General features: G+C 43.3%; 1 protein-coding gene across 1 annotated transcript in view; it reads right to left on the bottom strand.

The window, feature by feature from the left end:
• Positions 1-27,990, bottom strand: part of Adamts3 (ADAM metallopeptidase with thrombospondin type 1 motif 3) — a 175,515-nt gene that overhangs the window by 10,479 nt on the left and 137,046 nt on the right. Inside the window, 12 exon segments of the mRNA XM_048364859.1 lie at positions 271-434; positions 3,412-3,495; positions 5,848-5,971; positions 8,253-8,386; positions 9,872-10,047; positions 11,077-11,222; positions 13,384-13,497; positions 15,590-15,722; positions 16,327-16,470; positions 16,844-16,949; positions 17,679-17,835; positions 19,497-19,580. Of these exon segments, the coding sequence (XP_048220816.1) occupies positions 271-434; positions 3,412-3,495; positions 5,848-5,971; positions 8,253-8,386; positions 9,872-10,047; positions 11,077-11,222; positions 13,384-13,497; positions 15,590-15,722; positions 16,327-16,470; positions 16,844-16,949; positions 17,679-17,835; positions 19,497-19,580 (1,566 nt within the window).

Raw genomic sequence — 27,990 nt, 5'->3', positions numbered from 1 at the left:
CAAAAGTACTTCCTCAATAAAGAGAGAGACTTGAAAGAATGGACACCGGAAATGTGGGTTAAATAAAAACCTTACCTTTCTGTTGTCTTTTGAAGACAACTGAAGTCAAAAATCATTCTTACTATTCAAGATCTCTATTATTAAAATATATGACAGTATTTCCCAGAGATCAGGGGGAAAAGTGAACCACGCAATGTCCAAGGTAAAAGCGCCTTCAGGTGCATCAACCCTAAAAGACAACAGCACGTCAGATCCTCTCACGACACCTACCAGAACCATGACAGGGTCGTGTAAGGGCCCGTCGGTGTGCAGAGTCTCAATGTCGTCCTCGATGCTGTACTCCCACTCCACACCAAGGTCTATGAACGTCCGCGACTTGGCCTCCTCCCCTTTGCCGTTTAAAATGTAGTGACCTGTAGCCTGGTTCTTAATAGCTGAAGGAAGGAAAACGAGGAACCGACATACATTTGATCATATTGTAATGTGGAAAGATCCACAGAGAGTCTATCCTCTTCTACAAGCCAATGGCTACCTATTAGTAGCAAGCCATCAAACGGAGTGCTTGTTAGTTCTAATAGCATTCCCATTTTCTTTGTTACATTAGGCATTAAAAACTCCGCATCCCAGAGCACTCCCATTGAGTCAAACACAACGGCAGGACAGTTAACTAGGCAAACGTAATGTTTGCAAATTTGCCCATTTGACAACATTGTCAAAGAGATGAATATGGTCTAACAAATTCGGCCTACAGAGTTCTTCCAAAGGCTGGGGATATTTTTGGAAGTAATAGAAACCACTTCAAGAATTAATATAGTTAGGACAGCATATGTCACAATGGTTTCTTGATAGCATATCTCTATACAGTTGTCAAAACAGTTGAACTGATTTTCAGGCTAATAAGTTTTCTGACTGAAATTCCAAAGCCACATTACAACTACTTATGCAGCTGATAGACTGAACAGATTATAGATGAACTGTACATTATCAGATAAAATGCTTCTCTAGTAGGTAAATAAATGATAAATTTTAGAGCTGTCAGCATATAATAATAATTTAGAAAATGTGAAAGATATGAGTAATTAAAGCTATCCACATATGTATTCCTCTTAAACTTCTCAACTTTTTGAGAATTTGAATTTTAGCATGAAGAATAAATTCTGGGCAAAAAACTATGGCTGAATAGACCTAGAATATAACTTAAATTCTTGAAACAACCAAAGCTTTGAGACATCATAAAAATTCATTTAATAATAATAAGTGATTTACTGATGGGTACAGAGGTTCTTGCAAGTCAAACTAAGTACTTGGAACACAGAGATGGGAGCATTGTAGTTCAAACAAGGCCCGAATAAAAAAGTGAGACTCTTATTTCACCCAATAGCTGGATGTGGTAGCATGAACTTATTGTCCAGTTCCTAAGGAAGCTCTACATAGAGGGACCATGGTTCTAGACCAGACCTGGGGGAAAAATGCAAGACCTCACCTGAGAATGTATCCTTTAAAAAAGCAGTAAAAATCTGTAGAAGACTAGAGGCATGGTTCAAGTGGTAAAGGACCTGCTTAGAAACCACAAGACACTGAGTCCAAACTCAAGTCCTAAAAGAGGGCAAATATCCTACAAGTCACATGGAGTTGGAATATGGTGCCTGTGCTTTTACTTAATATGTACAAGACGTTTTTATATAATCTCTCATAAAAGGAGAGAATATTCTTTTGAAAATTGCGATCAACCTTGCAAATAGATCTGTATGTGCCAGTCAAAAGCTTGACACCTTTCAGATATGTAGAAAATTTAACATCGCTTTTCACTTAACTTGAAATATAATTTAAAAGCAGGGGGGGGGCCTGGGAATATGGCCTAGTGGCAAGAGTGCTCGCCTCGAATACATGAAGCCCTGGGTTCGATTCCTCAGCACCACATATATAGAAAAAGCCAGAAGCGGCGCTGTGGCTCAAGTGGTAGAGTGCTAGCCTTGAGCAAAAAGAAGCCAGGACAGTGCTCAAGACCTGAGTTCAAGCCCAAGGATTGACAAAAAAGTGGGGGGGGGGGGAGTAGGGAATAATGTAGCATCAGCCAACCATTTTCAAAGTAGATGAACTTCTCTGACATTATTCCTTAATTTAGTACTTAACATTTTTTTTTACTCATTCTCTCATAAAGAGCAAAGATGCAGAACACATATCAACTTACATTCCCCTCCCTTAAGTAAATTTAACCCAGATCCAGTTTCTGCCAATATTTGTTTTATTGTTTACATATTTTTTGTTTTAAAGAAATCATTAGGAGAAAGGACCAAAACTCAAAATATTCAACTAGTGCATTTGTATATGGCACTCTTTATATATATGTATATATGCGCATATATACATATATATGTACCCACATACACACATGTATATGATATGTATATATGATATACATATCATATATGTGTGTGTGCGTGTGGTCTAATTGCAGTTTCTCGGACATTTCGGGGTTCGCGTGCACGTTGAAGCAGTGCTTGCGGGTAGAAACTTACCAAGAATGTGAGGAGAAGCCTCCTCTTCTTGGATTAACACATGTCTGGCCCCATGGGGGATGTCAAACATCTTAAGGTAACCTTGCATGTGTATATTTTGGAGGAAGCAAAGAAGGAAACAAAAGCAACAACCACGGTTAGTGGAGCCCCGGATTCTCATTGCTCCCGCATGCAGAAGGGAGCATCGTAAGCGGCAAGAAGCTGTTTCCAGTGGGGGGGTGACGGGGCCAAGAGGCCGCACGTGAGTCTCTCCACAGGACTCCAGCGTCCCCAGCTATCCTTTTCATTTTTAGCGAATGTACTTACGCGTTGGACGACCTGAGATGTCCTATCTGCTTACATGTTGTTTTAAAGTTCTAAACCTTCCGTTTTTCAAAACTTCTCATACTAAAAGCCAAAACGGACACAAACTTTCATTTGGCTCATTTTTAGGATGGCACTCTGTTAAAATCCGTGCCAGAGATTTGGCCAGACCACCTGGTTCGCAACTCTACAAGGCACGTGCCGTGTGTTACCTGTGCGTGCATTCTGACGCCGATCTTCTCAGCCGGAAATAATGAGGTCGGTAGGCCTAAGTTAGTCGCTTGGGGTTTTAAAATCTGTGTCATTCGTATAACCAACCTGCTTACTCTTGGGACACGTCATGTAAATGCTTTGGGTTCTCACATGTACCCATAGGTATGTTTTTCCGCAGCATTTATGAGTGTCCTGAGTACGTGGAGTGGTCATTTGGGATTTTGCACGTTAGCCTAAGATCAAGTTCAACGGATGGGCAGCACTGTCTGCCTGTGTACGAAATGGCTAGAAGCAGGGTGCTTAAGATGGCACATACAGAGAAACAGCTTGATGCCATTTACGGATGCCCATCTTTCTGCAGTGTGCTACGACTTACCCAGTACATTCTTAGCTTCTCTTGTTTCAGCAAGAGAAATATTACGAGCTCCTTTGGGTAAAGTGAACGCGCCTCTTGTCTTCCCTAAATAAAAGGTCGTTAATTAGTGCAGTTTTCATGTTCGTCAAAGTCTTGCTGTTTCATTGACTATCCCGTAAGTCATATATACTGTATTAGATAAAATATAATATATGTTCTGTACTTTTAGATGAAGGCAAAATGCATTTATAATAGTTAGCTAGTGCCGGTAAACTGTTAATAGTCAATGAAAGGAAGACTAAGCATGAACGCAGAGGATGGAGCGATTGGAAGCAGGATACTTGCAGATTTCATTTTCCAGCAACTTGAGTTCTTTATGGCACCTCTTGCTTAAATGTTTCCCTGTTGGAAAAGTTTAATTAGTCTATTGAAAGACTACAATGACATTAGTTAAAAGTGAGTCTGTGTGACAGTGAAGACTTTCTCATGTTCTCTTGGCCTTAACTTGTCCAGTTCGCATCCATTTTTGAGGTATGTGAAAAATAAAACTACTTGTCTTAACACAGAACACAGAATGATCAGGGCAATTTCCTTATATTAATTTACTCTGGAAATGAAACAAATCATGTTATGCCCTGAAGTAAAGAACAACATGTAATTGATTGTACAGCTCATATTTCACAGAAATATCAACAAAATGACATTTGATTTTTAACAAAAGCCATACATATATACACATAAATACAGATCCATACATAGCATTCTACTTCTGTGTTATTAGTGGCATATGCAATATTAATGTATTTAAATAAAGCAATCAGCCAGAAATGGCAATATTTGCTTTAAAAAAATGTACAAACAATAATGCACGGAGGTGCCTCACAAAGGAATACAAAGGACATCAATAACTAGAGAAGGAGGGCTGGGGATATGGCCTAGTGGCAAGAGAGCTTGCCTCGTATACCTAAAGCCCTGGGTTTAATTCCCCAGCACCACATATATAGAAAACGGCCAGAAGTGGCGCTGTGGCTCAAGTGGCAAAGAGAAGCCAGGGACAGTGCTCAGGCCCTGAGTCCAAGGCCCAGGACTGGAAAAAAAAAAAAAAATTTAACTAGAGAAGGAAACGCCGAAGGGAAACACATCTGAGACACAGCCACCTTCCTCTATTATCCGGAATATAGGAAGAGGCAAAGCGGATGGAAGGGGTATCGACTTGAGCGAGAGGCTGACAGCATAGCGAGGCATCACAAGGCCTAAGAGACGCACTCCACGCAGATGAAGACTAGCATTTTCTTCTATAAATCGAAAAACTGCCGTCGTTGCGATGTATTTAAGCCAAACGTGTCTGTGGGTTTCTCCCTGCCGTCATTCTGCCTCACTTGGATAATGTCTTAGGAGAGAATCGTCAGCAGAGCGCCTCCCTAGGAGTGTGGGTCAAGCCTGGGACTCCAGCTCCCTGGGATGTGCTAACGGGGGGATTATGGCTTGAGGCCAGCTCGTGCTTCAAAAGTTCACGAGATGCTATCAAGGGCTCCGTTATCCCAGTGACAAGGGAAGCACAAAGACAAGGGTCACTAAAGAAAAACCTAACCTCAAATGTAAATGACATAAAAAGGCACTGGCAGGGTGGCTCAAGTGGTAGAACGCCTACCTAGCAAGTACAAGGCACTGAGTTCAAATCTTAGTACTACAGGAAAGAATGGAAAAAGGAACTAAATGAATTCATGTTAATGCTGAATTCCCAGGAACATGTACCCAATTCTTTTAACGATTAAGTATCTATTTGCCACCAACTCAAGAAATCTTCAGCAGTAATCGATGTTCATATCTCCATCTTTTATGAATAATCCAATGAACATTATGAAACCAATACTTTCCATGTTGTTTGTTGTATGAGGGGGTAGTATTTCATTCTACCTTTCTGACTTTCAATACACATCTAATGGTAAGTTCATTTTGTTATATTTCAATTTTGTTTAAGATAAATTGTTAAAAATTACATGATATATAGTCTTAAGCAATCTAAAACTCATAGATTTATTCAAAGGATAAAACGTCACTTCTGAAGCAAAAGAAGTGGAAGTGATGTGACATTATGAAGTTATAAAGATTCAAAAAAAATTTAAACTCCTGGTCCATTAAAAGTGGACATTAATTATATATGCATTGTCTTTAAAGACAATATAAAGCAGATTTCTTTATTGACTTCTGTAATTGATACTGTGTGTATTCCTTAACTAAATTGAGTAGATATTTTTCTCATCATAAATGCTATGGAATATGAATTCTAAGTTTGTTTGAAAAAGTAATTTAAATAGAAGCAAATCACCAGCTTGTTTTTTTTTTTACTATTGTTTGTTTGTTGGCCAAATCCATGGAGAAACATCCTGCATTTCTAAAAGATGACTGGAAGCGCACACCCCGCCGCCTGTGAACGGATGGGTGCCCTCATCTTACCGATCTTCCTGGGTATCCTGGTAAACGTCCCCTTCACGGTTCGGCAGTGGGAATTATCTCCGCCGCAGACTCCACATTTGTCCTCAATCTTGTTTGAGCCGATTTCCCTATCACAGCCCACTTTCTGAGAAAAAGAAGACGTTACATGTGACTAGGGAGATACACTCAGGAGAAAATAATTCCCCAGAGAATGAAGAGCTATGTTTATAGGCTTGGTCCCAAGTTTCATGACTGTCCTGCTTTCTCGTACCTCTGTCTTTTGACCAACTAGTGTGAAATCAAATAATTTGTATTCTAGGGAGTAAACAAATTGCTCCAGTCTTGTACAGTATTTCCCCTCATATAAACTGTCTTTTGTTTTGTTTTGTTTTTGTTGCCAGTCCTGGGGCTTGGACTCAGGGCCTGAACACCATCTCTGGCTTCTTTTTGCTCAAGGCTAGCACTCTACCTCTTGAGCCACAGCTCCACTTCCGGCTTTTTTCTATATATGTGGCGCTGAGGAATCGAACCCAGGGTTTCATGTATACGAGGCGAGCACTCTACCACTAGGCCACATTCCCAGCCCCTATATAAACTGTCTTCGTCAGATATTATGCAAAGATGTGGCAGATGCTGAGGGAAAAAAACACAATAGCATACCCCCCCTTGTTGTTTTCCTGTTTATAAAGATGGATAATTATAGACAGCAATCTTTCAAAGTGTTATTAATGCAGAATGTGACTTCTGTAGGATCCAGAGGGAATGTAGAGTGTAGAAAAACAATTTCGGGAGTGTAGAGAGGTTGAGACACAGCCCTGGAAACTGTACGTGAGCGGGTACTTAAGCGAGCCTGCAGATGGGCATGGGAGTCGGTGGACGCCGAGTGCCGCACACAGGGGAAGAAGAAAGGGATGTCTACACGGCCCGGGCAGGGGGAGGGGCGTCCACGGTCAGTAGCTCACGTTAGCGCCTGGACCGAGGCAGCTCGTCCAATCAGTGCAGGATGATACAGGGCACACCAGTGCACCCATACGAAACGGGGAGAGAAAAGGATGACAGCGCATCCGCACTCGACGGCTCAGCACGAAGACGACCCCTCCTCAACTATCCTGGTAGGTGTTTGTCTCTCTCAAAAGGCACGGGTTGGAAACTTAACCCCAGACACCACGGTGCCGGGAGTCAGGGAAGTTAACAAGCCATGACCCAGCCGGGAGGCTTCGGCCCTGTTGAGTGAATTAATGCCCTTCATCCTGGAAGCGAGGTGGCCGTCTCCACAGCGACCGCCCGTGTTCTCGGTGGTTCACCTGCCCCCTCGCCCTTCCGCGGTCTACCATGGGGTGAGGGGACAGGGAGGCCCTGCTGGATGCCGGGCGGACGGCAGCCCCTGGCCCTGGGCCTCCTTAGCCCCCTGAGTCATGGGCCGGATACATTTCTTTAAAACGAATTACCCCATCTGTGCTATCCTGTTTTCAAAACAGACTCACAACGCACAGAACACGTTTAGCAGCGCACGGCGGGCTAAGGGCATCTACTGACATCTGCCCACTTGCAGTTTTGCTGAAGTGAAAAGGAAACAGACGTTAAGAGCAACCTGTCAGTTAGTAAGGAAGGAGAAGATAAGCTGCATTGTGTAACCAAGAGATCCAACGAGACAAAGGAAAAGCTCCTCTCCACGACTTTGGATGTGGAATTAAATGCTTAAAAGCATCCAAAGGTGAGAGGAGGAAAACTGAAGAGGAGAGGAGGATAACGGGATCTGTTTGATCTTTCAGGCAAAAGACAAGGCCCATTTAGCATGGAATTCTTTTTTTGTCTAAAGATCATCAACTTCGATTATGAGATGGCAACTGGCAACAAGTCGAGTCCAATGCCCTCTTCTCAACTGTTGTTTTCCCAAACCAGATGCTTGTGTGGTTTTCGTTTGTTTGTTTGTTTGTTTTTCCTTAGGGAAGGCATTTAGCAGGATTGAAAGTGTATGAAGAACTGTATTTGAATCTGAATCTACTTTACCGGTGAACAAACATTTACTTCAGTTTACTAGTTTCTCCCAAGTTTATCTACTGAACTCTCCGTAGACTATCATTATTATATACAAAGAAAGATCAGCCCCCCCCCCAAAAATTAATAAAGCTGGGTGCTGGTGGCTCACCCCTCTAATCCTAGCCACTCCAGAGGCTGAGATACAAGAGTCACAGTTCAAACCCAGCCTGGGCAGGAATATCCATGAGTCTTATCACCATTTAATAAGCAAAACTCATGGGAGAGGAGGTGTGGCTCAAGCAGCAGAATGCCAGCCTTGAGTGAAAAGGCCAGGCGAGGCCCAGGGGCCTCCGTCCAAGCCCCCGGGGGTCCAGGCACAAAAGACGAATCCAAATGATGCACATGAACGACGGTGGGAAGCGCGGCAGGACGCGGCGTGGACTTACGACGCACTCTCCGCGCACGCAGATGCTGTATGGGTCCTTATAGGAGCAGCGGGTCCCGTCGTGCACCAGCTGCTTCATGTACGCCACGTCGCCAGTCTCTCTGGATTGACAATACAGGTGGCATCTTTTCTTGGCTGCGTAAGAGGGAGGAGGAAATTAACGACCCGAATGACACAGAACGCTCGAGCAGCGGCCGTTTGTTTTTGAAGCATTAAATTTTCAATCTGGATTCTTGGAAGCCAACAGGACTCTGGGTACGTAACTAAGACAAGGACGGACTGAAAAGCCTAAGTGTGCCCGTCTACACGTTTGTTTAGATGTGCAGGATTCAACGCTCGAGTGACGCGTGCCAAGTGCCCAGTCGGTGGGGCAGGGACATGGGTTAGCAACTGGGACTGTCCTAGTACACCAGCTGCTAGATTTTACAGCTCTTCAGAAAAAAAGAAATCTTTGCAGCCGGACACCCGTGGCTTCCCGCTGGGAGAGTCACTACTCAGGAGGCTGAGATTTGGGGAGCAGAGCCGGCCTGGACGGGGAAGTCCACGAGACTCTTAACTCCGCTTAGTTACCAAAAAGCCAGAAATGGAACGATGGCGTAAGTGGCAGAGCACCTGTGTTGAGGGGGAAAGGTAAAGCACAGTGCCCAGGCCAGTTCAAGTCCCAGTACTGGCACCAAAAAAGAAAAAAACAAAACCCTACCAAAACCCAATTTTGATTCAAAAACCAATTTTGTAATATTCCAAGCACCAGAAGAGCTTCTCTTTGTCTGAGTCAATCATATTGCACGGTCTGTGCAATTGATTGAATATAATGGATGTGACTAACGGCACTAACATACAAAGTAATTTATTCTGACTGTGGCAAAACTCTGTAAACCGAATCCAGCGGCATATTAGAGCATGGCAGTCATGCGTCTACAATTGTGTTCGCCTCTAAGAGAGCAGACAAGAGATTTCTGTTTGAACGTATCTGCTCAAGAATTAAAGGACAAGAAACAAAACATTAAAAAAAAAAAGAATTTCCAACTCTTTGGGCCAGTATTAGGACTTGAACTCAAGGCTTTCAACTCTCTCCGTTTGTTTGTTCGCTGACCACACCACGCGAGCCTCGCCTCTAGCCACGCTTTTTCTTTCTGGTTCACTGAAGGAGGAGTCTCACAAACTTTCCTACCCAGGCGAGGTGTGAATCTCGAATGTCAAGGTCTCAGTCTCCTGAGGAGCTAGGATTACAGGCGCGCGCCACAGACACCCAGCGGGGAGTATACTTTTTAGGAACTGGTTTATAAACCTTTTAGGCTGTCAAGTGCCTCTTGTTATTAAATTATGCGAGTCCTGGTCTTCTTTTCCCCCCCTTTTGTCCTTGAAAAGACAAGGGTAAAAGAACGATTGCTTTTTCCTCTCATTGTTTCTGCACGACGGCAGGTGACTCAGAAATCCCACGCCTCTCCCGCGTGTTATTTTTTTCCACCGGTGGCGGTAGAGCTCTCTTTCCCTTCCAGCCCGGTTCTCGGGAGACTCGGGAGGGCTTGCTGCTGGAAGCCGTCGTTCCCTGGTTCTCGAGGGGGGGGAGCGGCAGGGCCGGAGGCTCCACGCGGCCTTCCTCCGCGCGGGGCTACTCACCGTCGGGGTGCTCGTAGGGCAGCCAGCGGTGCTTGCCGCTCTGGTGTTCAAAGCGGGAGTTGCGCTGCTGGCACTGCTGGGCCCTGAAGTCCTCGAAGTGCTTCTGGCATTCTTCGGTGTTGCAGAGCTGGTACTCGAAGTTCACGCCGGGGCAGTCCTGGCCACCGTTGATGGGCCTGAAGACAAGACGGCGCTGAAAGGGGCTGCGGCGCGGCGCTGGAGGGCGGGAGTCGGGCCCCCGGCGGCCGGCAGAATGAAACAGCTCGGACGTGCTCTCGCCCGTGCCTCCCCAGAGTGCCCTTCCCTCCCTACTGGGGGGCGGGGGGGAGACCCCCAAATGCCACTTCCAGACCTCAGTGTTTCACACAGATGGCAAAGGTCTACGAAGAGATTTCAAAGCATATACACCGAGTCAAGAAAACTATTGGCTGCCACCGATAAACCCTCTGGAGGGGACTGGACGCAACCCTGCTCATAGCTCTATTTCTCTGTTTCCCCCTAGGGTAACATGAAAATAAAAACACGCATCTTCCAAAGAAGACAGTTAGGAGGATTAAATGAGCTAAACATCTGCGAGAGACGGAGACTCTGGCTTCTGGTGAATCTCAGTCGTTACTACAGTCTGGTGGTGGTTGTTGCTTCTAATACGCTAGGTGCATGGCCTCTCCTTAGCAATATCCTGCCCCCCCCCCCCAGTAGAGACAGAGCGACTCCATATTCAACTACGGATAAGAAGCAGTGTCCTAGGTTTAATCATTACTTTCTACTTTCTGAAGAGAAATAAACAAAGGGGGCTGAAGGAATTTAGGTGAAGTGAGCAAATGAACGCCTATTCTCCCAACGACTTCCCGGCTGTCTATAATCATCTTCTGTCCGCCCTACGTGGCACCGACCAACCATGCCCACCTAGGGAATGCACGGCTCCACGTGCTTCGTAGTGCTTCTACTCGGGGTGGCTCCCACCGCCCCGGAGCCCCCCCCCCCCCAGCCCCCGAGATTTCCCTGCTTCATTTACGCAAATCGTATTTACTGCTGACTACTCCTCGTCAGAGAAATGAATATCCAGAAGACACTAGTTCATGAACTAGCAGGTGTTCTGTGCACTGGGTTTTACATGCACCTCATCAAATAGAACACGAGGAGCCAGGCATTATTACTTTCTGGTCTACACCCTGGTAACAAGGGCCGCAAGGCTCATTACTCACGCGGGATTATCGCACTGGCGCGTTCTGAAACGAACGCCAGTTCCACACGTCCGGGAACAAGAGCCGAATTTGGTCCATGACCCCCAATTCCCATCTTGCTTTTGCTGATTAGCATTCTTCCACATGCAGTGACCTTTGTAGCACCACTTAGGAAAAAGACAAAAAGATAAGTATCAAAATCACAGAAACACTGCAGCTGAAGCTATTAGATGAGAAGCGTTTACTTGAAATGTCTTCACTTCTTTCTCCATGTGAGAAGTACCTGTAAAAGGATCCCAAAGCCACTGGAACATGAAGATGCCCTTTCAAAAGGGTAACTTAGAATTGCATTTTTAAGTATGACATTAAAATGAGAAAATACAAGTTTTCAAATGATTACTCATCAGTCAGTAAGAACCAGGCATCATCATTTTCTGAGTACCGATTTTCCCAGTAAGTACTACTGTAGCCATCATGTTTTACTACCAGCATCATCTCCAGCTACCTTGAGGGTCAAACGCTCTACATAAAGGGATGACACAAAAAAATATTTGTCTCCACTTAGGAACTAAGTAATACAGTATATCCAGCCATGAAAGCACTTTCAATACTCCATAAAATGTTAGTTCACCCCCAGTCTAAGAGATTGGTCAGATAATGGTTTTCACCTCTCCAGTGAGGTCCATTAAGGTACAGAGATGTCCTCGAACAGTTTAAGAGCCACCTTGGTCAAGAAGTAATTAAGTGGGACCACTAGAGCCTGATATCATAGACGCCTCTTGCTTCTGGTGGCCAGAACGGAGCCTGAGCTCCAAGGCCCTCTTCTCCCTTTCTTTCCCTCTCTCTCGATGTGTGTGTGCGTGTGTGCCGACTCTGGGCTTCAACTCAGGGTGTCCCCTGTTCTAGCTGGACCTTTTCACTCCCAGCCGGTACTCTACCACTTGAGCCAGGCCTCTAATTCTAGCTTTCTTTTTACTCATTAATTGGAGATAAAACATCTCAAGAGACTTGTGTGGCTGGACTAGCTCTCAACCTGAACCCTCGGGTCTCAGCCTCTGGAAGAGCTAGGATTGGAGCTCAGCTTGCTGTTTTCGTCCTGTCCACAATCAAAGTGTTTCTTCAGCCCCCATATTTGTAGATTTAAATATGACACAATTATATTCCGAGGGTCTGGAGGCCCAGGGTTGATTACGGGGCATCCTTTTTTTAACCAAACAATGAACCATTGCTCTTGTTTTTATTTAAAATTTGAATGCTGAGCTTTTCCAAAGCAAGAGCATGGGTATATACATAATGTAGTTGGCACAGTAAGTCCTTGCAATGACAGGTTTTATTATCATGTGTCGTTCTTATCGTAAGTGCCATTTATACACCTTTGGAACTGACATTTGAAAGAACTGAAAGCTGCATTCATACTTGCTGTGAGCTTCTGGTCCTGTCTACGATCTTACTTGTAAACTAGTCAAGGCCCTTCAACTTGAGTTCTTAACGTGCCTTTGTTTGGGGATTTTTGCCCTCAAGAGTAGCACAGCTTGGCCCTCCGCCAGTTCCTAGGCATTCAGTCCTGACTACACGATTTGAGATTTAAAACCTCTGGGCATCCTTCCCCAAGGAATGAAGCCAAATCTTCTGCATAAATTCACATGACTTTATTTCTGGGCATCGTTCACAAGGAACAGGATGCCAGCAGCAAATCAAATCTCCCTAGCTGAGCTGCTGCTTCTGTCTGTCTGTGGTGGGCTCCATCGTGGTCCCAGAGGCAGAAGTTCCCAAGCCCTACATCTGCAAATGTGACTTTATTTAGAACAAGTGTCTCGGCAGATGTCATTAAATCAAGAATTTCAGGTCGGATGGTTCTGCCTTCTCCGGGTGGATCCAAAATTCCCTTCCTTGTCTTGCTATAAGAGAGAGGTGGAGAAGGAGTTGACACACACAAGGAGAGCCGTTTCACCCCAGAGGCAGAGGTCGGTGCGGTGGAGACGCCCATCTGGAATGTGGGAAACCACCAGGAGCTGGATTTTCTTTTGTAGTCTGTGGAGGGGTCCTGGCTCCGTACACACATTGTTTTAAGCTCCAACAAACCGATTCTGAATTCCTGGCCTTCAAAATTGTGACAGCATACGTTCTTGGTGTTTTAAGCCACCGGGTCTGGGGTCATTTGTTACACTAGCCACAGGAAAGTAGAACTGTCCTCATAATGCTCCCTGGGGGAGTGGGTCATCAGGCACTGGGTTACCACAGAGGCAACCAACCGCACAGGAACGCCCAGCGGTGGCTCGCTTTGTACAGACTATTACGTAGCATGCCACTGTAGAGACATATACTCACTTTTCCAGCAGCACATTCGGTCCCATCAAGTGGGGGGCCCTTTTTAGTCTTACAAAAGTACGGGTTGTCAGGATGGCTGCACCAGAGTTGTTTACATGGGTCAAAGGTTCGGAACTGGAAGAGAGAATCACACAGCGGGTAAACTCTCAGATGAGGGGACATGCACCCAACAGACTGTCTATGCAGTTTCTCCATGTCATGTTTCTTGGATAACTTCATTAGGAGTTCATAGCTGACGCTCTACCATGTGAAAATCATAAACACTGCATAAGAACTTCAAGAAGAGAATACTCCTGTTTGGTTTTTCTAAAAATCTCAAATGCAATGCGTGTTCTTCATCTTGTATCCATTTCTGGTGTTAACATAGGCAATATTTGAACTTTAAATGGCTATTAATAGTTATGAGTACTTTAAACATGAAATTATTTCACAATGGTTTAATAACTTTCAAGCTACGGGAGTATTTCTCTTTATTGCTATAGGTGTGAGATAGAGATGAATAATAAAATGCTCATAATGATCACTTGACTACAATGAGAAAACCTTTTGTGTAAGTTAAGGCAGAAGGTATGGCAAATTACAACAATCTATTCATACAGTTTATAAAGTATTTTCTATTCACAACACATTCATGTGGTTTATTATGTACCTGCCATATTCAATCCTTACCCCAATCTGAGACTGAGGAATAGAAGCCACAAGTTAAGGCTGTTATTTCAGCTAAGAGATAGTAACAGAACCAGATTAGAATGTTGGTTTTATCACTCTTCAGAGTCTTTATGATGTTCCCATACACTGTATATACAATATCCAAATGTTTGTGCAAGCACACACATACACAAGGTATGTGTATACAACCTTTGCATATCTGCTTTTTCTCTCTAAATGTAAATATCTCACAATTCCTTAGATAGGTAATTTTAACAAGGTGAAATACAACTTTATCAGATTAGTATAGGGGTTTACAGAATAGGATCCAGACACAAACTACCTGATTAGACTCTTATATCGAAAATTTAAAAATACCCACACACCTTTTGCCTATAAAGTTACTCACCTAATTCCCTCTGTTCATAGGTATTTTATGGTAGTGCTCGCTTTGAAACCTGAATATATCTGTTCTGATCCCTACTGGGCCATGCAGAAATGGTTTATTTGTGCATTGGCTCGCAGCTTTATATTTCTGAGATCTAACACATTATAATGTAGATAATTAGGCACTCACAGTGTATATCTTATAGGCAAACTAAATGCTGTGGAGGATTCCAAACAGCACATCCATTTCTTTTCAACGTCACGAAACACTTTTTTCCTTCTTTCGTCTAACACACAATGTTTGCTCCAACGTATGAGAGCTTCCCTTCCGTTCCTCTTCTCTGTTCTCCCTTCCCCTCCCCTTCCTTTTCTTCCTCGTAACAATTAAAAGTCAACATGGAAATTTAAAGAAAACGCTTCTATTTGAAATTTAATGAAAACATCTCTATTTGAAATTTAATGAAACACCACTTCCAGTTACATGGGAGACTGGCTTTAACGAATTCGCTGAACATTTACTACGTTCCTGCACTGTGCTAATAAGCACTTCAATTAGATGATCACATTGAATTCTCTCACCGATCTGAGGAGATAAATGCTATCAGTAGCCACATTTTACATGTGAAGAAACTGAGCCAGTGGAAGTGAAGTGCCCAAAGTTGTCCATTTAGTAAGTTTCAACTCCAAGACCGGGCCTACGCAGTCTATGGAAATTCATACTTGGATACCCAGGCCATTTGCTTTAGGGACACTCATACTAGCAGAACCTTACCCAAGGTCACAAACACAGGGCCTCAAAGCACAGAAAAACACACTATTTAAGGCGTGGGAGTCATCTTTGATGGTCAGAAAAACTAGAAGAGTAGACGATGAAGACTTAGAGCCTAATTGCCATGAGCTGAAGATTCTCTGTTCACACAGTCTGTGGCTGAGAAAACAGCTTAATCTCTGTACAACTTAAGAGTTTATTCCATAAAAGTATACCAGCTCCCCTCTATCAGGATTAAGTAAAGCAGAACATCCAAGACTTAGCATCTAAGAACGTGGCAAACACAAGGTAGATAGATATTCTTATATTTGGGTCACTGGTTGAGTGCAAACCTCCCCGAAGCGGAACCACACAACTAGATGTGAAGATGGCAACTCTAAAGTGATGTTAAATATAACATACCGCGGTGCACATTTTGTAACCAACACCGAAATCAAAACGGCACTGGTCGTCCATAGAGTAATTTATTCCAGGCAGTTCTGGGAGTTTGGGCCAGTCGTGTTCGAAAGGATCATCAAGGAGGCAATCATAGGAACTGCAGGAAAGAAAACGTCAAGTTTAGTCCAGTGTTCCTTAACACCGTGTCCTCCTGTGAAAGAACTCGTGTATGCCCTAGCGCTTTCCCAGATCGTAAGGCTAGTTAACAAAAGCATGCATTTGAAGGCTCTGAGTTTTCTGTGTGGAGAGGGGGGAAAGTCCTTTATCCTTATTTGTTCCATGAAAGTAAGCCAAGCTCTACTCAGGAAGGGCAGCGCTGGTGCTTTGATGGTGTTCCTAAGTGAACTCCATTGTGTAGCATGTACACTACTGGACACGTGTTTCACATGCAAGAGTCAGATGACCCTAATTTCCAACTCCACAACTCAAGTTTGGCCATGAGTGAAAGGAGTCTCTAAAGGATGAAATCACTTCACGATAAAAAACGAACCGACATTCTAGGCTTGTTTCTTAAATCGTATGGTTCCATTATGGAATCCTGGTGCTAAAACCTCTGAGCCACAGGAATGTATATAGTGTCTACGATCAGCAACAGTTTGCATTCGCCGGGAATTTTGCGAAGAACAAAGGGTCAAGGGTCAGCTTCGTTTCCGGGAGCTGGAAGTGTCTAGAAGCCCTCCTAACCTATCCGCGGCACGTACTGGATGTATCTCTTCAGCTCCTGGCCGCTGCACCAAGACCAGTGGTAGCGATGGAAGGCCGCCTGCACCAGGGGGGCCATGACGCTGCCCATGGCGGTGTCGTCGCCGCACCGGTTCCCCTGGCCGTCATGCTCCATCCCCAGCCTGGAACACAAAGGCAGGCGCGAGGTGGAGAACGAGCAGCGCTACAGGGTCAGCCGAGTTTCGCTCTGGACAGTGAGCGCCAGAAAAGACACGTCTCTGGAGTCAACAGGGCTTCCCTGGCGAAGCCACAGACACTGAACTCGGAGCAATCGGACAGAAACGTCCCCGAGCGGCCCGCCAGCGGCTCCGGGAGGCGGCCCGCTCACTGAGGTTCAGTGCCCCAGCCCTTCGCCGTTTCCGGCACCTCCCGTTTGGCAAGCGGCGGGCACCGCGCGCTGGCACGCATTCTGCCCGGCGTGTGAACAATACTGGGAAAAGCAAAGCAAAAGGCTTTTTTTTTTCTCCCCCTGTATAGCTGTCAGCAGTGACTTACACATGGCCAGTTTCATGGGCTACTACAAAAGCGGATGAAAATCCATCCTCGTGATTCAGGGTACAGCTTCTCATCGGATGGCACATGCCCGTGACTGGAGCGTATCCTGTAGAGAATAACAATCGCCTTCATTGTCATTTTATGAGAAAATCCATTAAGAATTACTATTGGACCTGTGCCTACGGGGGAGAAAAAACGTTGCAGCAAACAAGGGCAGTACTATTTCCCTGCTAGCAAGATGCCATGTTCTCTTGGGAAAGCCACAGGTAACAGTCTCTAAAAAGATTCATTGGTCTTCACTTTCTCCCTTGCTGAGGGAAGGAACTGCCCCGGGATTACCATTCTGTCCTGTCCACGAAGCAAGCCTTGCTTTTCTGTCTCAGTAACTGGCCCTTCCTATCGTGGTGGTGGTGAAAAGGGACAGAAATCCCACCCATGTTGAAAAGGAAGTCATCAGTCTGCTTATTCCAAAGTCCTCACCAGAATTTACTAGAGAAATGGAAGCGGACTTCGGAAGAAGTCTTTTGGCTCTAGTCGATTCTCACCGCATCTCTTTTCTCATCTGAAGAAGTTAGCGGGAATTGCATTGCATTTTACAGTACGCCCTCTGCGCCCCAAATGTACAATCTTTATTTTAAAGACCGGTACAATTTATGATGGCAGTTAGGTGCCAATTGCCACTATGAATCCCACAGAAGTCGCTGGAAGCCCTGGAAGGCAAATCTACGTGTGGCCGAAAGTAATGGTAGAGACCTGAACATTTTGAATGGACTGTTTAAGACTGCTGTAGGAAACATCATGCCTTTACGTTTTTCTTCTACGTGTTAAGACATACCTTGCATTCCAGCAGGTCCAAAGTCTTGCCTGGTTAAGAAAATGGCATGATCGTGGTGTTCAGGGTCATTGGGATCTGGTTTTTGTTGCTGGTAAGCCCAGCGACACACGTTTTCCAAACTTCTGGATGGGTTTCCCCTTTCTATGAGGTTGATGGACTGCAAGGAAACAGTGCGTGAGAGATGCAAGTTGCATTTTCCCAAATGCTTTCCTTATTAACTTTTTCTGAAGTTGACATTTGGGATTAGGAGTCTTTTAAAACAATGATTCAACAGCAGTATTTGGGGCATCTGTTTTGTTTGGGGAATCCTAAAAGCCAACGAAGGGGTCATGACGGCCAGGACTCAATTAGCAGACACAATTTATGGGAACGTTTCAAGTTGACATGACTAGCACGAGCCAACTCAGTACTAATCATCTGGGGGAAGAATTTTAAAAGTCTGAAATATTTCCTGATTTTGCTCAGATCTTAAATTGTGTTAGACATAAAAACAAAAATGTTGAGCTATTTTGGCATACGACGTTTCCAAAGACATAAAAGTAAGAGATCAAGATGTATTGTACTCATAATCTGGCTTGTACTAATAATCCCTCTGTATGACCAAAAAGACTTCTCACATGTATTTTGCTGATTTAGAATTCATCAGTATGTGGGAAGGAGATTCTTCCATTAGCTCGTAATACTGCTCAAATCTTTGTCTAAGGGGAATAGTCCACTTATATTGACCTTGTTCTTGAAAAAAGACAAAAAAAAGCCAAGTGATGGAACCTTATCTTGTAGTTGCAGTAGATACGTCTAAGTTCCTTGGGATGTTGCCACAATTGCATTATGGCCGGGAGTTAAAAGTTCAGGGGGAAAAGGACCCATCTTTCAATAACCAAAAAGCCACAATTCCCAGACTATTTCTGAGGGGATGAGCAGTTGAACTTGGAACCCTAAATGAGGTCCCGGTTGGCCGGGAAGCAAAGCATTCTGGTACATTTCAGCAAACGTTATTATCAGTGTTTACATTCTTAATAAATTAAACTAGCTTGGTTTGTTATATGCTGATCATGGATTTCTCCCAACAACGGACTTTAACAACCAGCCAAAGACTGTTGACATCTCCAGGTGGTGGTGGCTTGTTCCTTGATGGCCGCACGGAGTAGGTCAGGTTGATGGGAGAAACTAAAGATCATCGGCATAATCAAAGGCAAATGCATGCACATTTTGCTGTATACTTAGTACACAAATTCATTAATAGTTCATCATGAGGAGGATTTATTGTGGGAGAAGGATATGTAATTTTAAACATCAAGAAAATGGCCAGGTTAGTGCTTCTGTTTCCTCCTTTTTTAAAAAAAAAATTTATTTCCAAGGACAGGGACATGTCCACTATCATTTAAAAGCAGTCAAATCCAGTTATATTACTTGACATGTCTACCACATACATTTTGATCCAACTATCCAAGCTAGCAAAAGAAGTTAGCAATCTTAGTCTTTTTCTCCCTTGATCTATTTCTATCACTTCGAAAGTATCTGAATATTTGGAATGAACATATGAGTCACACCCTTGATGACAGTGACAAACTAAGGAAATCGGTTCCTCTTAATGCCAGCCATTCATTTCCCTTCGTTCAACCACTCCTAAAATTGGGACAATTGGCTACTTACATCTCCATTTTATTAAGCAAATGGTAGTAGCACACGAAGCAATTTCTCCTCCTCAAGAGGAGCAACTACGTGACACAGAGTGGCTGTAGCTCCAGCAATTCGCTCTTCTACTTGCTAATAACCCTCAGCTTCATCGCCCCTGTAGTTGAAGACATTTTGCCTTACCTTTGCATAGCCCAGCATTATCATCCGTACCAGGGCCACATTGATATGCACTCCAAGCGACTCGTCGTGGTAAATTTCATTCACCTGGAAATGAAGCAGATGATTGCTAAAAGAAAGGCAACACCAAGGATTCTTAGGAGAGGCAGACTATTTCAGGGACAGGACAGGCAGCTCACCATGCATAACAGCCTCAAATAACTGTTCTGTGTTTCCGTCTACTTTAAGCTGAACTCTGAAACAAATTGACCGGTAACTTCAGGACATACTTTTGATATGTGAGTTGCTAATTTTGTAAACATCACAGTGGTATAAACATGGTAAGTGGATTTTGGGGGCTTCACTAAACAGACCTTGTTTCGCATAAAGAACGGCTGCGAGGATAGAGATTAAAAGCCTAGACATCAGACATTAATAGTATTAATAGTCTCAGAGAATCTTGTTCAAGGTTTATCGCTTATGAGCACTTCATCTCTCTAAGTCTCAGTAAAGTGGACATGATTACAAAATACTATCTCATAGGGTTGGGTTTAGAACTAAGTATTTAAATCATGCAAACAAATTGTTCAGCATTTTTACAATTGAGAAGGACGGAAGGGTCTTGGAAAGGCATTAAATGATAGAAAGTGGGAAATACAAGTGCTGAAAGAAAACTTACTAGCTGTTATGTGAAAAAGAAACTGCGTTTATGCTGTACACCTATAACATTTAAAAGAAAAGAAAACAGCATTCATAGTATCAGAGGGGAAATCTTCAGTTCAACATAAAAAAATGAGTTCTAGTCAAAAAGTTGTGGTTCCTTTTTGGCTCTTTGGCCATGGGCAGATTCTCTTAAGCCACACCTCATAATGCCTAGCTAGAGCCTGACTATTCTTGCCCTCCTCTTCTGGATTAATTATCCAGTAAAAAAAATTCCTAACATTATATAGTTCAATAAAAGTAAAAAGTCTGAAGCCAGACCTATCACTAACACATTAAGCCAGACTCATACACATTCCAACAAATTTCTTGTAAGACAGCTGTTTCCAATTAGAAACATGACTTTACACACCACATAGAACACATCCTTAATATAATGTAGGTGAAATGTGAAATCACTAGAACCAAGGTTTTTTTTTCCTAAAAGGTTAAAAAATGATGGCAGCATATAAGCAAAACTGAAGAAGAATAACAATAGAAAACTAAAGAAAATACATAAAGCAAGGTACAGCGGCTCAAACCTGTAATCCTAGATACTTAGGAGGCAAAGGTCAGAAGGATGTGGTTCAAGGTCAGCCTAGGAAGAAATTGCAAGAATCCATCTTAACCAATAAAAGGTAGGCCTGGCGGTATGCACCTGCCATCCCAGCTACAGAGAAAACCTTAACAGGAGGACCGCTATGGGCAATACACAAGACCATGCCTGAAAAATTACTAAAACAGAGGAAAGGGATGGACATGATTCAACTGGTGGAGCACAGGCCCAGCTAGTAAAAGGCCTCGAGTTCCAGCCCTAGTTCAACACGCTGGTCCTGGGGCTTGAACTCGCTCCCTGGGCACTGTTCCTTAGCGTTATCACTCAAAGACAGTGCTCTACCACGGGAGCCACAGCACTCTTTCTGGCTTCTTTGGTGTGAGAGTTGAGTCTCAGAGACTCCTTTGCCCTGGCTAGCTTTGAAGCAAAATTCTCAGACCTCAGCCTCCCGAGTAACTTAGGAGTACAGGTGTAAGTCGCCAGAACCTGGCTTACATTGCTTTAACTTTCACCAAGAGAACAGTATTATTTAATAAAGGTAACTCTAATGAAAGTCTAATTAGATCACTTGTTTTCCAGTGAAAACCAAAGTAAGTATTCTTAGTCAGTACACAGTTTTGTAACTCACGGTGTACTTAGGATTGTGTGGGTAAACATCAAATGTAAAGAAGCTCTATTTTTATATAAAAGGAAGTATTCATTCCATGAGGCAAACCAACAGTTAGTAGGTATCTGTGCTGTGTAAAGTGTGGATCTTCCTTATTCATTTACTTTTCAAGAATTAAAGAAGTTGTTTCGTATACATTATCCACGTTCAAATTATACTCAACACTCATCTTTCCAGGCTCAATAGCTATGACGCGATATTGGTGTTTTGGTGTGTGCCAGTACTGGGGCTTGACCACGGGGCCCGGGTGCTACCTCTTTGTTTTTGCACTTGAGAGTTGCACTCTACCACTTGAGGGGGGGCTCTACTTCTGGCGTTGCAGTGGCTTAAGGGAAACATCTCCTGGCCTTGTCTGAACGCGATCTTCCGATCTTAGCCTCCTAAGTAGCAGCTGGGGTTCCAGATGTGAGTTGAGGCAGTGTTTCAACACTTGTAAGCACACGCAACACGAGGACAGGTGGAGGAATAATGCAGCATCCCCGGATTAGATATTCCAAGTTTCAGATTCTAGTTCCGGCTGTGTCCTCGAGAAGGTGGTTATTTAATCTCTCCGCGCTTTGGTCTTCTTAAATTATGATTATAGCTTCTCTGTCTGCTTCATGGAGGGATATGTTCAATCCAAGCCAAAGACCACACAACCATACCTAGCAAATTCAAAATACTTCCAAGTCCATCCTTATCTGTGCAAACAGCGGAGCATAGCGCTGTAGACATTGTTTTATAAACCTCTTTCTCTCAAGAGAAAGAACTCTCTCTCATGCCCCTTGTCCCCAAGGAGAATCTAAGGTGCCACTTGAATTCTGCACATCTCAGCTGAAGAAAAGACGTACTTCATATTACCGAGAGAAGTGTGCCTGCTTACTTGCAGTTTTTGAGAACTCTGCTCTTGCCAGCAGGTGGCGGCACGTACATTTTAGAGACACAGAAGGAAGCACCAAAGGCACCCAGCTCCGACCTGCACCCGCAAGTCTGCCCTTTCCCATGTTGACATATGAATAAAAGAGCTTCCTTAAGATTAAATAAAAACATAAACATATCCCGAGGAACGTGCTACATTTTAAATGTCTAGTCACTTGACTTTTTAAAAGCAAAGAAAAATATTGAAAAGAATTTGCTTAGATTAAAAAAAAAATAACCTATGATTACAATATTATGTAAGAAGTCTAAAGAACTTCCAGGAGCTGGCTGGTTTTGCCGTGCAAGACAGGATGTGTGGAAAGAACACAAGGTGTAACACACTGAATTAACACCTCCAACCTATGGGAGGAACTAAAATAATACTTGTAGAGAGTACTATTTTTTTTTTTCATTGCTAGTGACAATGAAAGAAGTCTTCATTTATTTGTTTGCTGGTTGAAGCCATTCCTGGGGTTTGTCCTCGGGATTTTGTGCCCAAGGCCCTATCACTGAGCCACTTCCAGCTTTTCTGGTTCTTAATTCGAGGCGAGAGTCTCACGGACTTTCCTTTCCTGCCCTGGCTGGCTTCGCACTTCAATCCTCAGGTCTCAGCCTCCCGAGTAGCTAGGATCACAGGTGTGAGACACCAGCGCCTGGCGGTTGAAAGCAATGTCAAAACCAACCACATATTATACCTAATATTACACAAAGCTTTCCTGGATACTGTTTTATGTTTGGGATTTTTAAGTTGTACGTGTGTGTGTGTGTGTGTTTTCTTTTTTGGAACTAGGGATCAAACCCAGGACATTGCACTTGCTAGGCAAGCACTTGGCCACTGAGCTGCATCCCAGCCTTAGGTACTGTTTTCAATACACAACTTTCCTTGAAACCACTTTATAGCTATTACCTCCACTTTGTATTTAAAGACACTGAGACCAAGGGAAGCTAAGTAATGCTAGGTAACTCGTCCAACACCACTGATGGCAGAGAGAGCAAGATACTCATATCTAGACCACTTCATTCTAGCCAGCAGTTTTAACCCTTTCCTACACTTGCTCAGGCCAAGCAGAGCACAGCACGAGCTACACACGCGCGTGTGCGCGCACACACACACACACGACTTTATTTTAGAATGGTACTGATTAGTAGTGATCTGTTACATCTGCGATTGAGAAGATGATGCAAAAAAGAGAACTTAACATTTTTCCTTCATAATCTTCCTTCGTGTAAATTTCAAAGAAATGGGGAGCTATATTCTGAATGTGAGTAACAGTTTCTTAATTACTAATAAAATGATATCCTAAATATCGGGGGGGAAGATGTTAAAACGAACCCAGGATGGGGAAAAACAGGATAGGGTAAAATGTGTAAGTAGTGTTTTGAATTTTGAGAAAAACATTAAGACAAACATCCTAAGAAGCCACATATTCAACAGTCCATAACGCAAATCCAAGCAAGTCTACGCAAAAGTGGACATCTCTCACCACGAGAATCAACTCACTGGGCACTGGGTAGATTTCTATGAGGCGTTCAGAGACAAGCCCTGAGCCTCCTTAGGAAAGGACTGGAAAGACGAGGTAAACAGAATATTAACTCAATTTTCAGAAGACCTTAAATTGAGGAGATTGCCTGATGTGAAGGGAGGAAAAAAAGGTACAAGTCAAGTCAAGGACTCCTTTCCTTCAAAGGAAAATTCCTTCCAGGTTTGCTCCCAGACAGGACAATTTCTCCCGTGACATTTCCCTGGCAGGACAATCTGACCTGCTTTGTCTGCCTCGTTGATGAACGGCTTTGTCTGGCTTCCACAAAGCAACGGTCGTTTTCCTTTCAATGGGTAGATTGATCCTGAGAGGCAGTGTAGCTAGCACAGTGGTGGAGAACAAGGACTCCGCACCCAGTGGGGATGGTTTGAACTCGGCGACCCTGGAGTGTATTGGTTCCCGTTTGTGCCTCGGGTGCCTCCTGAAATGGAATCATTCTAGGTCTGACATCACAAGACAGTGCCTAAAATGGTGCCCAGCCTTTACGAGGGCAAACAAAGAACTATGTTACGAAAGTTTTCACATTTAAGTAAGGAAACTGAACATATATATGAATTTTTTTCAGAGACTTTTGGTTAGCTAAAGTAATGAGAAGATGGCCTAGGCGATTCTGGCTGTGAATCAAAGAATTCCAAAATGTTCCATGAAAACAAAAAATACCATTCTCAAAAAAATCCACTACTGCACTGTAGAATACCCTTTACTCCAAGTAGATGGCTGTCTCCCAGTCTGTCAATTCTTCTTCCCTCAATTCCAACCCCATACCACCAATAACTACGTATAACTACTCTTAGCCAATATTCCTTGAACATTTGCTGTGCGCTTAAATGCCACAGGAATATGGACCTACACATGACATGAGTCTCTCTGCTCTTGTCGAATGTGGATCCCACTGGGGGGCGGGGCGGGGGGGGGAAACAGGCTAAAAGCCTGGGGAAATTGAATTGAAAAGGGCAAGTTCTTAGATGGCAACAGGTGCTAGCAAGAAAATGAGGACTGAGATAACAGGAGAGGATTGTGTGTGCTCCAGGAACCTGGGAAGCCAAGGACGGGAATGACGTGGTCTTGGGACACTTTGGGGAAAGAGCCGTACACAGAACAGCCAGCATGTCTGAGGAAGTTCTAAACCCCGCAGGGACGCCCTTATTACTGCTGCTGCTGAAGACACAAGGAACACCTTCCATTCACTCCACACTATCAACTGAGTATGTCTCCTATTCAATCGCTCTTTCCCTGCCCCCCCCCCCCCCGGGAGTTACTTTTCTAAAATTTCCCACTTGCCTTCATAAAAAAAAAACAACAACAACCAAAAAACAAAAACAAACCCCGTCAGCCTAGAGTGTGTTGTGGCGTTCATTGCTCTGTTTTGTGTCTTGAGCAAGATTAGCTCCTCTTCTTCTGCCCGGCACGTGCACATTAGTCTTTCTCAAGGTTCGTTCTTCAACCCTCTTGCCTTCTCCGCGATATTTCCTTTACTGATACTTCAAACCTACCGAGAGGTAAGGGGCCCATGCTCCTCTACCTGACCCCTCTCTCCCTCTGGTGTTCCAGAGGCATCTGGTCAGGCTCCTAACAGATCTGCTGAAATGGAGATGTTCCCTATCTTTGATCTCTGCCTCTTCTCCAGGTATTAGAATGCGTTATCGAGCCCTGTGACCCATTCTCTCTATCTCCATACCCAGCGGGCTAGTATCTATCCTAGTCACCCAGACGCCCCGGCCACAACAATCTGTTCATACTTGCTGCAAATGTCTTGTGTTTGGGCCGCAAGCCTACTTCCACGGCTCTCCAGTAAGGAAGATTGTAAGATCATCCACATCTCTCTCAAACGCTTTTGTCTACTTTTAAACTCAAATCACCTAGTTCCCCTTAAAGTGGAATATACCTACCACCCACACCAACATAGTTTAGGAGATTAACAAATACTTGTACAGGGAATAATAGATACATTTGTGCTGAAAATTACAGTCTTGCCTTCAAAGATCTACTTTACTCATTTTTTAAAATCACTTTCATGACTCCAAGCTTGTTTCAATAAGGTTCAAGAACAGCTATACATAACCTCATGATTCTTGCTTTATGTTACTGAATAAAGTCAATTAATTTGAAATTACTAACTACAATGCATAAAGTCCTGGCCAAATGAGAACAAGAATTATATTTGTTCAACACAATGTTTCCACATTTTGTTCTTCCCCTCTCTGTTCCCAAGCCTCCACGTTGGTTCAGTCTTTCTTCACACTCACACATACTCTACGCAGATAGCAGAATTCTGATCTCACTCTGTGTACAGCCCAGGATCTGCTTTTTAGCTTGGCTTTTAAGGCCTACTAGAATTTGACGCCAGCCTTCCAATACATTGCCTCATTTCCCATTCCCATTCCTCCCTCTCTCAGGAAGCCAGTCCTGCAGAACAGTTGGGAAACAGGTTACGAAGGCTGATAACATGCTATGGCACCAACTTTGTGCCTGGCTAAGTGGTACATGCTTCCAGAATGTTGCTTTTCTCAAAATACAAAAATAAAGAAAGGACGTAAAAACAAATTCCCAAAGACTTAGTATAAATCCCTAGCTTCTGGGTAAACAACATACTTAATGAATATTTCTTAATTTTTCGATTTTAAGAGCATGGCAATGAAGTCCCAGGAAGGAGTACGATGTTTGAAGGTTCCAAAGTCAGCCAGGAACAACAAGTAAGGATGGGCCTAATGCATCCTAATTAAATGCTCTTACCATGGGAAGCATAGGATGCCTGTTTTAAAAGATATTGTATCATTTATAGTGCTTACAATCAGTTTTTGTAATAGCACACTTTCACGGTTTAACCTTTTTTTTTCTGATTTTCCCAGGTATTTATCTTTTTGTCTGTGACTCTATGTTGTGTGAGGACAAAGATCACTCTAGAGCTTTCTGCAGTTCTGGTTACCAGTTGAAGCCTAATCTACACTGACTGACACTCCCTCTAGGGATAAAGAAAGTTGTCCATCGATATGTTCAATGATGCAAGGACAACAGCATCTCGCCAGGAAGTTTGAAGTCTTCAGGCAATTTAGAAAGTAAAATTTGACATGGAAAACTAAACTAGCACGTAGGTACAGCACCATACAAAACCCAAGACCTGTACTTACTCATTTAGTCCTTTAAATGTCCCATGGCTTTTTTCATAATACAGATATGGAGGTTGAAAGAGACAGTGGAAACCAAAGTAGCACACCCAACATTGCACAACTATCAAGCCACACAAAAAACTAATAGTCATGGGTTGAAAAGCAGAATTCGCAATGATTCCTTTACACATATCTACAGCCAATGTAGTAACTTGTTCAACATCGTATTTTTTTTTCTTCATAATAGGATGAATGCGAATGCACAAACAAAACTGTGTTTGAGAGCCAACCGTGGTGGCTCTTGCCTATAGACTCTAATTAACTGGGAAGTTGAAATGGAAGGACTACAGTTCAAGGGTAGCCTGGGTACAAAGTTCATGAGACCCCATACCAACCAATACAAGCTGAGCATAGCAATACGCACCTATCATCCCAACCACATAGAAATCCCAAATAGGATCACGCTCCGTGCTTGTCTACCCGCAAATGTGGGATCCTACTTCCAAAATACTTTTTTTTAAAAGGGGCTAGAGGTTTGCTCAAGAAGAAGAGTACCTCCTAGCAGGTGTAAGAGTTCAAACCCCAGTACTGCCAAAAGTAAAAAATGTGTGTGAATGTCTGTACTCATTCCTTTATCACAGCAACATGATATATATATATATATATATGTGTGTGTGTGTGTGTGTGTGTGTATACACACACATATATATACACATTTTTGTAAACTGGCATCCCAATGATAAAAAATGTGTTTAACACATAGGCTCAAGTATTAAAAAGCAAAAATTATGATCACTGATAAGAACTTTTTTCCTCCAGTATAATTACTGAAAAATCTAATCTTAAACAAGGTAAACAACCATAGTTGCCCAGAGAAATTAAATTAAGAATCAAATGCAAAGCTAAAGGACAGAGAAGATAGGATTAGGTAATCAATTTCCAAGTTCAGTGTAACATGTATTTTCGCATGGCATGAGTAAAACATATGAGCATACAATACTAACTTGAATGTTCTTTTACAATTACGTGGTCTGTATACTATTTATTATTA

The sequence above is a fragment of the Perognathus longimembris genome, chromosome 16 (genome assembly GCF_023159225.1).
Source record: "Perognathus longimembris pacificus isolate PPM17 chromosome 16, ASM2315922v1, whole genome shotgun sequence".
Classification (NCBI taxonomy): Eukaryota; Metazoa; Chordata; class Mammalia; order Rodentia; family Heteromyidae; genus Perognathus; species Perognathus longimembris.
This window is presented reverse-complemented; position numbering and strand designations above follow the sequence as displayed.